Source organism: Theropithecus gelada, chromosome 2 (assembly GCF_003255815.1).
Source record: "Theropithecus gelada isolate Dixy chromosome 2, Tgel_1.0, whole genome shotgun sequence".
NCBI lineage: Eukaryota > Metazoa > Chordata > Mammalia > Primates > Cercopithecidae > Theropithecus > Theropithecus gelada.
Window position 1 is genome coordinate 180,228,806 of NC_037669.1, and position 12,080 is coordinate 180,240,885.

The 12,080-nt window shown below is 36.1% G+C and overlaps 1 protein-coding gene across 8 annotated transcripts in view; it reads right to left on the reverse strand.

Annotated features, from left to right (window-relative positions):
- CLASP2 (cytoplasmic linker associated protein 2) overlaps positions 1-12,080 on the reverse strand; it is a 223,624-nt gene that overhangs the window by 155,649 nt on the left and 55,895 nt on the right. For 4 of the 8 annotated variants that reach the window (XM_025375047.1, XM_025375046.1, XM_025375042.1 and 1 more), the window contains exons 1-2: positions 629-850; positions 101-247 (exon numbers count right to left, since the gene is read on the reverse strand). In XM_025375047.1, the coding sequence (XP_025230832.1) occupies positions 101-247; positions 629-662 (181 nt within the window). In that variant the 5' untranslated portion in view covers positions 663-850. Of the gene's footprint in view, positions 1-100; positions 248-628; positions 851-12,080 lie in introns of those variants that run through there. The other 4 variants (XM_025375041.1, XM_025375040.1, XM_025375039.1 and 1 more) reach the window with 1 other exon arrangement.

Below are 12,080 nucleotides of genomic sequence, written 5' to 3' on the forward strand. Positions count from 1 at the left end.
TGCAGTCATGAATAAACATATTCCTCTGAAGTTCTAAGTATGTGTGGCCATATCAAGGGCATGGAGCATGCATAACAGATTCGAAATGGATTTACATTACCTCCAACCTTAGGGCCACCTGCTGAACCAGGCTTCCTTGCACTGTTGACAGGATTTCCGGATGTTTTAGGTGCAGGAACCTTGAAGGCTGAAGCAGCTGATGACGGCCTATTTCCATCCACTGATTCTTCATCATCGAAGCTTTTATCTGCACAAAGCATTCGAAAAATGTATTTAAGAGAACTAAGCTTTGATCCATTTTCCCTAAAGCTAAAAAATAAAATAAAGCCATATATAAAATCATTACTTTGGTAAGATATATCATATACAATAAAGGTCCTTTGAATAAGCATTTATATATTGGCTAACACCATATAAAATAATCCTCTGTAATTCAAAATCAAAATGCATTATTTTCACACTTCTTACTTATACATATTAAGTCAAAACATAAAACAAAACATTAACTCTAAAGGTAGTAAAAGTATTTTTCATGTTTTTGCTACTCTGCATTTTCTGCCAGCTCCTCCCATAGTGTATCTTCTAGCATGCCCTGCCTTATTCCTTATACCCAGATGCTGCAACTTACAATCACAGATCCGTTTGCAAATCAGTCGCCTCATTCCTCTGAAAGCTCTTAATTTCCCTCACCCTAGGAGGCTCCCAATAGTTCACATGGCCAAATACAGTAAATTCGATACTAATCAAAGATTCTATCAAAAAAAGACAGAAACAACCACAGAACCACCACTGAGGTTTGTGCCGGCATTTTTCTTTCTCTTCCCTGCCCTAGGTGCTGCAACAGCCAATCAGCTACAAGGTGACATCATCTTATGGCAGCTACTGCCAGATGAAAGGTAAAAATTCTCCATGCATCTAAAAAATTCTCTATTAGCTATAATCTTTATTCTATATCAAAATTTCAAAGGCATTCAAAACTAAAGGTTTAGAAATCTATGTTTTTCTTATTTGACATGAAAATATATATAAATAGAAAATAAGGTTTTATGCAATATTCATTCTGCTGGGATGCTTATTGCATCAGTAAAGCATAGACTGCCACAGTGCTCATTACTGTGCATAATTAACTCTGTAATCTTAAAATCTGCTCTTTATTTAAGCCATAGAAACCAAACAAAACAATTTGTTCTCATAAATGATTCTACAAGGCTCCTTTCGGAATATGAATGACCACACTAGTATCATCTACTTATATGCAAATGAAACACCTCCCAGCATCCTCTCTCTCTCTCTCTCTCACACACACACACACACAGTGTATTCTACTCTCCTGAGAAGATGGTTTTCTCTAGGACCCTGCACAAATCAACCATGACAAACAACATGGGCGAGGCAGAGAAGCAGCTTTACCACACACTTCAGATGAATATGCCAGAATCTTTTCCTTTCAATGGACTTTCTTTACTTAAACAAATACCCAGTCACCTAGAATTAAATAATTCCTATAGAGATACTATTAAATATTTTTAAAGAAAAATAACTATTTTTAATATATAACTATTTAATATAACTATTAAATATATTTTAATGAAAATATGCCAAGAAAGTTTTAAGACTTTTATTTATTAAAAGAAAAAAGAATCAAATAGACACTCTAAAGCCACACACTCTATTTCAGAAAGTGTTTTTAAGTAATACAACTTGCAGGAAAAAATTATCTTCTACTCTTAAAAAATTGTTTTTTTAGCATAACACTATTAGGGAATCAGTTTGGATAAATTAATAAGCTTAAAACCTATGCAGTACATAGACTGCTTTGTTAAAAACACTAATACAAATCCAAATAAACTTTTTTGCTACTGTTATGTTAAAAAAAATGCAGTTAAGAAAGAGTAGACATACAAATCTACAGAAAGTTAAGCACTGAAACACAGAGTAGCCAGAAGTTCCCATGGAAACAGTATTCTGTTCCTACACACACACACACACAAGAATTGAAAAGAGTAAATATGTCCCTACCATTAAAAAAAAATTAACTCTTTTCTCAAACTACTGGGAAATTAATTTTTTAACTTTTTATCAAAATACAGCAAAGCATACAAATCATAAGTATATAGCTAATTAATTTTCACAAAATGATCATGCAGTATAACCAGTATCCAGATCCATAGATTATTACCAGCATCCTGTAAGTGCCCTCAAGACTCCTAAAAGTCTACATTTCCTACCAAAGCTAACTAGTCTTGAATTCTAACACCTGGTTTTGTTCATTTTTGAACATTATATAAAATGAATCATACAATATATATTCTGGTATCTAGCTTCTTTTTACTCAATGTTGGAAGATAATGTTTGGAAGATTCATTTTCATTGCTGATAGTTTTCTACTGTATGAAAGTACCACAATTTATTAATATCCATTCTACTACTGACAGACACGGGCTGTTCCAGTATGAGGTTATGGTAAAATGGTACTACTGAGAGGTAAGCAAACAAACTCAAGTCTAAAGATTTGAGCCTTACTGAGGAAGTAGTAAACATAATAATTTATTTTAGATTATAGTAAGTCAAAGATGCATAGTAATATCTACGGCACCAGTCCTCGAAATGGGGCCCCTATACCAGCAGCAAAATATCACCTGGCAATTTGTTAAAAATGCAAATTCTTGGTCCCCAACCCAACCTACTGAATCAGAAACTCTAGAGATGCAGCCTAGTAATCTGTGTGTCAACAAGTCCTTCTAGTCATTCTGATGCATGATTGAGTTTAAAAATCACTCCCCTAGGGGAGGGGATGGCATTCTTTTTCTATAAAGGACCACACAGCAAATATTTTAGGCTCTGTAAACCATACACATATGGCCTTTCCATCCAACTACTCAATTATGACATTATAGCACCAAAGCAGTTATATACACACAATATGTAAACAAATGGGTGTGGTTGTGTTTCAAGAAAATTTTATATACAAAAACAGGAGGGCAGATGGATTTGATCTGCAAGTAACAGTTTGCCAATCTCTGCTCTAGGCTAACTACTAAAGAAGAGTAAGTAGGCTGGGCGCAGTGGCTCACACCTGTAATCCCAGCACTTTGAGAGGCTGAGGCAGGTGGATTGCGAGGTCAGGAGATCGAGACCATCCTGGCTAACACGGTGAAACCCCGTCTCTACTAAAAATACAAAAAATTAGCCAGGCGTGGTGACGGGCACCTGTAGTCCCAGCTACTTGGGAGGCTGAGGCAGGAGAATGGCGTGAACCCGGGAGGCAGAGGTTGCAGTGAGCCTAGATCGCGCCACTGCATTCCAGCCTGGGCGACAGAGCGAGACTCCGTCTCAAAAAAAAAAAAAAGAAAAGAAAAGAAAAGAAAAGTATACACATAGAAGAAAAAGAAAATAAATTTAAAATATCTGATTAACTGAAGAGAGACAAAAAGAAAAATAAAACAAGCGGACATGATAGAAAATAAAATAGTAAATATAAAACCAAGTATATCAGTAATTCTCTTAAATATAAATGAACTAGTACAAGTGAAAAACCCAGACTGGATTTTTTTAAAACAGACTGCTTAAATGAGATATATTTTTACCTACAAGGTCACAAAAAGGTTAGGGGAAGATAGACCAGGGAAAACACAAATCAAAAGAAAGCTGGTGTAGCTACACTAATTTCAAACAAAGCAGCTTGAAAAAGCATTACTAGAGATAGAGATGTTTAACAATGAGAAAGAGGTTATTCCATGGGGAAAAAAAAATCAGAACCCTGAATATTTATGTACCCAGTAACACAGCTTCAAATATATAAAACAAAAACTGAACTAAAAAGAAAAATAAATAAAACTATAAACATAGGAAGAAATAAAATTTTACCCACTTCCAATAAGGTTATAGATTTTTTTTACTATTGGCTAAAAGAATCCATAAAACGAATTCATTATCATTAGCCCTAAAACTTAAAATTTGTTAAACATTTGTAAAGGGTTATGAATATTCTGGGCTTAAATTTTTTTCTAAATAACGATGAAATATCAAAACAAGTCTCGATTATTTTCTTCCTAGCAGCTATCACTTACTGAAATAACAGACACTGATTTTTATATGTGGATTGGAAGCTTCTTAAGGAGCAGAAACTTTGTCTTGTTTATGCTGCAACCCCATTACCTAGAACAGTCTAGGAATAATCGTCACAGCCAACTAACTCTTCCTGCTGCTTACCTTGTCCCTTAAAGTTTATTCTCAACATGGCATCCTGGGTTGAACAAAGTCATATCACACCACTGTTCAAATCCTCCTGTAACTACATAAAAAGGTCTACCAGAACTCTAAGATCTTAATTGTCACGCAGGTCTCTCCAACCTTATCTCCTACTTTTTTCTCTCTAATCCCCCCCACTAGCCTAGCCTCCCTCTAATGATTCATGGCAGAGCCTTTGCACTTGCTCCTTCTGCCTAGAATGCTTTTTTATCCACATCCATATTGTTCACTTACCATCTTCATGTCTTTATTCATCTGTTGCCTTCTCAATGAAGTTTTCTCTGGATACTAAAAATCACAAACTTCCCAATACCCTGGTACTCTGATGTATCCCTGCCTGTGTTATTTTTTCCTAGCACTTATCATCTATATATTTTACTTATTTTGCTTATCTGTGTCCTGCTACTGAAATATATGAGCTATAGGATTAAAAACTTTTGTCAGCTTTGCCCCTGTTATATCTTCAACATGTGAAACAATATCTAGAATGGCACACATTTCACAGTATGGAGACTTTCAGTCTCCAGTGAAAGCATTACTAAGTTATTTAAAGCAATATTACAAATGCAAATAATGATACACACTAAATAATGTAAATATTTTATACATAATAAAAGCAATAAATATTTTATAATATAGTAAAAAATACAAGGATAAAACCAGTACAGTGGAGCTAGTTCTATTCTGAAGGCCTTGTGGGGCAAAGGGAACAGAATTCAAAACCCACATTAGATGCAGTGTCTAACAGAGGACTCTTCCCCAAAAAGCTGGTATACCAAACAACTATACCCTCGAGGTTAAAGTAAATCACAAATAAGATCTTAATTTTCCTACGGTCAATTCCTTTCAAGCTCTTCTTGAAAGAGAATAACAGAGAAGTGAATCAAATAGAGTGCTTCATTAAGGTCAACTGCTTGGGCGGTCCAGACACTCAAGACCTTAAACTCTGTGGGCTCAGACAGGTAGTACTTCCAACCAACAGCCAAACAAAACGCAAACTTTCCCTGGGAAGTGTCTGGCCTCAAATTATTCCCACAAATAATTTCCCAAAAGGCACCAAGTACAACAGGAATCAAGAAATCATGAGCCAAGAACAATATAAAAAGAAAGACAATAAGAAAAGACCCACTTAAAATCCTAGAGTTATCGGACATGGACTATGCAATAACTAAGCAAACTTGACTTTGGGAATTGAAAAATTATTAAAAGTGACATAGATTTTTTAAATAACCAAATGCAATTTCTACAAATAAAAATATAGTAACTGAAATTTAAATTCAGTGGGCAGGCATAACAGTAGCTTAGACACAACTCAAAGGATCATTAGTGAATTGAAAGACAAATCAGAAGATATTATTTAGGATACATATAGTAGGTGCTATAATACTGAATAAACAAAAGAAGAATCAAACACAAAAAGCAAACTACAAATTATGATTATGTTGACACTTTTGTTCTTGCTCCAAAGTTTCAAAAAGAGAGTGGTATGGTTGGGTGCAGAAACTGAACAAGATAAGCATATTAAAATATATTGAAGGATAGAAATTATTAAAGTGAGCAGGCTGCAGTGGTTTTCTATATAATGGAAATGGGAAAGAAGGAAAGAAAATGGAGAAAAGGAAGAAATAGAAATAGAGAAGGAAGAGATGGAAATGAAGGAGGAAGAGATGGAAATGGAGGAGGCAGGAGATGGAGAAGAGATGAAATACAGGAGGAGGAAATGGAGAACAATGGAAGAGATGGAGGGGAAGAGGAGGTGGATGGAGGGGAAGAGGAGGTGGATGGAGGAAGCGATTAAAAATAGAGCAGGAAAAAGAGGAGGAAGAGACTGAAGGAAAGAAGGAGTAGAAGAAGGGAGAAGGGGAGAAGGAAAAAGAAGACCAAGTTAAGGTAAGGTTTTACCTTTTGTTGCCTCAAGTAACACTTGGAAACTGTCCCCAGCAAGCACTGAAACACTATAGGCCCACAATGAAGTATCTGCATGCCTGAAAGTCAAAAAGCTCTGAAAACCCAGCTTTTGTCTTTTAAACTCATTTGGTAGCATAAAACTGATCTGAACTCAGCTTATGACAAAACATGATGTGAACTGACATGAAGCTATTTATGTGTATTCTACTCAGTATGAACTCACATACATTTAATGGCAAAAACATGGCTGGGCGTGGTGGCTCACGTCTGTAATCCCAGCACTTTGGGAGGCCAAGGTGGGTGGATCATTTGAAGCCAGCAGTTTGAGACCAGCCTGGCCAACATGGCGAAACTTCATCTCTACAAAAAACACAAAAATTAGCCAGTTGTGGTGGTGCATGCCTGTAATCCCAGCTACCTGGGAGGCTGAGGCAGGAGAATCCCTTGAACCCAGGAGGCAGAGGCTGCAGTGAGCCAAGATCGCGCCACTGCACTTCAGCCTGGGCAACAGAGTGAGATCCTGTCTCAAAAAAAAAAAAAAACCCAAAAAACATTAATGTGCTTAATTATAGGGTACTGCCCCAAGCCCAGCAGAAACAGTTACATAATGCACGGGGTATGACCTTGTTAATTTTCTAAAATCTAATACATTCTGAATTCCAAAACACAAGTGGACCCCAAGGTTTCAGATAAGGGTCTGTGAATTTATATTAATCATGCCTTGTCCCTTTTTTCTTTTTCTCACTTCAGGAAAGCCATGTATTGAAATGGCTTTCTAAACTTTCCACCTCACTTTTTTTTTTTTGAGACAGAGTTTTGTTATTGTCACCCAGGCTGGAGTGCAATGGTGTGATCTTGGCTCACTGCAACCTCTGCCTCCCAGATTCAAGCGATTCTACTGCTTCAGCCTCCTAAGTAGCTGGGATTACAGGCATGCACCACCACATCCAGCTAATTCTGTCTTTTTAGTAGAGATGGGGTTTCACCATGTTGGCCAGGCTGGTTTCAAACTCCTGACCTCAGATGATCTGCCCGCCTTGGCCTCCCAAAGTGCTGGGATTACTGGCATGAGCCACCACGCCCGGCCTCCACTTCACTTTTATGGGTACGTGTATTCCAAAACCCGAAACTTCTGCTTCTCAAATTCATATAAAAGATGAAAAACTGCTCCATTTTACATGGCAAATAAAAGAGCAAGCCAAAATTTATACCACATCTCATAGAAAAAAAAAATACATCTTGTGTGAATTTTCTTCAGCGAAACAAACAGTTCAGTAAGAAGAACCCCCAACACCATGAATTTTCATGCATAAAATATGCTCCGATTCACATTAAGTAGTTTCTTATACCAAAGTTCCTCTTTTCCCTTGAAGTTGTATCCTTCCTTATTCTAATTAAAACAATGAACAACAAGACGTGGGATTTCTAAACTGTTTTACACTCTTGCATATCCAGCAGTGACTATGGTTATATCTAACAGCTAAATTACAAACTGAGATTAGGAAACAATAATCCCTATAAACTATTATACCACAGATGCCTCGGAAAACTCAAATTTCAGCTGTCTACACTTTCCACACTGTGCTTTTGCAATGGGAAGCTCTCCTTGGCTTTTCTCTAATCTCACAGGTACCTCAAGCTAAGTCTCTTCTGCTGGCTGTTCTTTCTCTACTCAACAATAAAATGTTGAATATTCTCCTTTTCTCCAGACTACACACTCTCTAAATGACCTCACTTATTCTCAATGGTTTTAAATACCTTCTATATGCTGACAGCTCTCAAATGTTTGTCTCTAGCCTAGACCATCTCTGAGTTCCAGACCTATACATCCAATTGCCTACTAGATATCCACCCCCATGGGTATCTCCAAGTCACTCTAATTTCATATAGATACGTAACACCAACATCATCCAAAACTGATCTCCCCAAGTCCTCCCCAATCCCAGTAAATAATGTCACCATCTATTCAGCTGCTCAAGCTCATAATGTTGTAACCCACCTCAAGTTTTCCTTTGACCCACAGTGTTCATCTACCAACAGTTCTCGTGCTTAAATCCACCTACTTCTCTTTACCTCTGCTGCCACTCCTAATCTAAGGCCACACCAGTATTGTCTTTGCCTATATTACTACCACAGTCTATTAACTGGTCTCCTTGCTTCTATTTTTGACTTCCTTCCAAATCACAAAGTAGATAATATAATCCTCTAAAAAAGCAATTGGGATCAATGCCTGCCAAAATCACTAAATGAAAGGCTGAGGGGGAACTGTATAAAGGATGGATCAGGCTGGTAACACCTAAACTCACAGTTCAATATTAGCATCACAAAGAAAGACAATCAGACAGTGTATGCCTTCTGACAGAAATCCAAAATACCACACGTGAGATTTGATTCTGATCAAGTCACTAGAAAAATTTTCAATTTTGAGGAAATACAGGAGATAAACATTAAAAAGCAGAAATATAAAAGCACCATACAACACAATAAAAAAATCTAGTGTGCAGGAAGACTATTTAACACATTTTTTTCTTCAATAAATAAATGGTGGCCGGGCGCGGTGGCTCAAGCCTATAATCCCAGCACTTTGGGAGGCCGAGATGGGCGGATCACGAGGTCAGGAGATCGAGACCATGCTGGCTAACACAGTGAAACCTCGTCTACTAAAAAAATACAAAAAATTAGCCGGGCGAGGTGGCGGGCGCCTGTAGTCCCAGCTACTCGGGAGGCTGAGGCAGGAGAATGGCGTGAACCCAGGAGGCGGAGCTTGCAGTGAGCTGAGATCCGGCCACTGCACTCCAGCCTGGGCCACAGAGTGAGACTCCGTCTCAAAAATAAATAAATAAATAAATAAATGGCAAGAGGAGAAAAAAGTGAGATAAATCCTATAGATGAATAGAGCCTTAAGAGGTACCTCAACCAATTGCAATGGTAAACCTTCTTCAAACACTGATTCAAAACAAACTGTAAAAAGATGTTTATAAAACAATTGAGAAAATGTGAACATATTATTTGACACTAAGGGTTAAACTTTTAGGTGTGACAATGGTATTGTAACTGTCTTTCTGAAAGACACTTTATTTGACATACATGATGAGTACCATGTGTACATACACACACATCTCAGTCCAGCAGAATACTACGGCTGGGAAAAGATAGGGTAGGGATATAGATGAATAAATACTAGTCATGTATTGATAATTTCTTGAAACTGGATGATGAGTAGTAATGGAAGTTCATTATAATACTCTCTATTTCTGGGTATGTTTGAAATGCTTCATTAAAAAATTATAATAATTTTAACCACTTTACTCCCTTGTTTAAAATCCTGCAGTGGAATCCCAACAAAATAACTCAAAAAGGTAAAGAAAATGAGATGAAGGTGGAATATGTGAAATCAGCATCTAAAAGATCACAATGAATTCTTAAAAGATGCAAATAAAAAGAATGCACATTCCTTTTGCTCTGAACTGTCAGAAAAAAAAAAAAAGAAAAAAAAAAAGAACGAACAGCTACTGAAGAATAACACCATTAACACCACAGTACAGCCACAACTTGTGATTCTCAGAAGCTAAAATAAGAGAGAAGTGACTATTTCTAAGCCAGAAAGTACAGGGATGAGCACAAGGAGCAACGGAAAATCTATGGAATGGTTTTATTAAACTCTTTCTCATTCCCGATTCAGGGAGCACAACATTTTACACACAAATGTGCACATGTGTGCACACACACACACAGGATTTTGTGGAAATGGAACCATGGAAAAAGGAAAAAGCAAGTTCTTAGACACGTTTAAACTTTTGTTTGTCAAAGTTAAAATTTAATAGAAGGATTGGGTAAGAAAGTGAAGGATATCTCCCAGAATATAGGATAAGAGAAAGACATAAAACTGGAAAGTGAAGACAAAACATAAAAGACAGAAGATCAACCCAGAAAATTCAATATCTGAATAATAGGTAAGAAAAGACTAAACTAATAAAGGGGAAAACTTACGAAAAAATAATAGGAGAAAGCTTCCCACAGCTAAAGAAAATCACAAGCTTTCAGAAGTAAAAGAATCAAATAGTAAAAATTTAAAACATCTTCAATTTAAACTAAAATGAAAAACTTTAGTAAAATTACTAGAAATTGAAAATTCAAGCACTTCAAAAATAAGACAATTGGCTATATTGTAATATTCACATGAAGATGCAGTATTCTCAGTAGCACAACCTTAGTTAACTATTTATTTATAAGAAAGTCAGTTCTATACAAAGCAGAATAGAGGCCAAGATATTTGATAAAGTATCTTGAAATTTCTAGGTAGATATAACTGACTAGTTAAAAATATATTTGAAGACTTTTGCCCTTTTATTTAAATGGGGTCCTTTAAAAATTCAAGACTTTGAACAGTCCAATGAAGTAAAGAGACAATCACAATTTAAACCATTATTTGGTATTAATGAAATTAAATAACACATGCCATAATGGCCATAATATCAAACTAAATAACAAATGAGGCTCAGAATAAGGTTTACTTAGAACCTTTACAAAATTTAGTCATTTCAAGTACTTAAATTTTCAAGACAGTTTAGAGTATTGCAGCTGTAAGAACATCAATTGTACTATTCTATATGTACAAAGAAAATATGTAAACCTTTTCTTGAAGATTCAAGTTTATTAGCAACACCAGGTTTGAGGATATGTTACTATTGGTGCCCAACCTCCTGGATCCAAGGGGTTAAATGAGACTGCCTTAGAAGGATACTATTTATTCAAAGGTAAAGTATATGCACTTAGATGCCCTTAACACAGACCTAAAACACAGGATGGTTGTACAACACCTTCAATAGCTACAGCAGGAAGGTACTATAGGGTGGCTTTATTTTAGTCATTGTCTATTTTCAATCTTAGTGCCTGCTACTTACTGCCTGTATTACTGCTAATGCCCAGTCTTCTGTCCCTTGTAATTTACTTTTTTACCTTACAGACTTCTTTTCCTTCTATCAGTGTTCCTACAAGAAAAGTTAGCCTTCCTGCCAGTAAGTCAAATGGTTGCTTTCTGTCATTAATTTAAATTACCCAGTCCTAGTGTATCACAAAGAATATTCAACAGCATAGAAGAGAGGTCTATTTAGTATTAATTTCTTGTTATTGTCCTATAAACAATTGTAGATCAAGTTATATATATATACACACACACACACACCAAGTTATATATATGTGTGTGTGTATATATATACACCAAGCTATAGATATGTATACAAATCAAGTTATATATATGTGTGTGTGTATATATATACACACCAAGTTATATATTAGTTCGATGCAGTCCCAGAAGGCTGGTCTCTAGAAAGTCATGGTTATATCATCGCTTGTACATAGATTTTTTAAAACTCATTTTTGGAATAACAGATTGTGTTGAAATGTTAAAAGTTTAGAAACAATCTATTTACAACAAAACCTTACTTCTTTCCAGCCACTCTGCAGCATAACAACAAAAGGCCAAATTCCTCTTGCCTGCTTTTTGAGGCAGACTGCAGGGCTCAGCACCACATAATAATCCTACAGGTTTTTAACTCTATCTGGTTTGACTGACCAGAGCTACTGCATGATTATATGACTGCTTGGTTTAATACTCATGGGTAAGGGTGAGGACAACTAAATTGAAAAGCCCCCCAAACCCACCCCCTATTCTTAAGTGAAAGCCATTATAGTGCTTCACAAATCCAAGTTTGCCTAGAAATAAAACTGCTAATGAAATCTTTCACATGGTCTTGAAGTTAAGCTTACATCACATATTCAATAGATAATAGATTAATAACTGGAATATATAAAAAGCAAGTATAAACAAACAACAACCAAAAAGTTGGCTACGATGCTGAAAGGCATCTACCGAAAAGGAAATATAAATAACCAAACATATGAAGATGATCAATCTTATC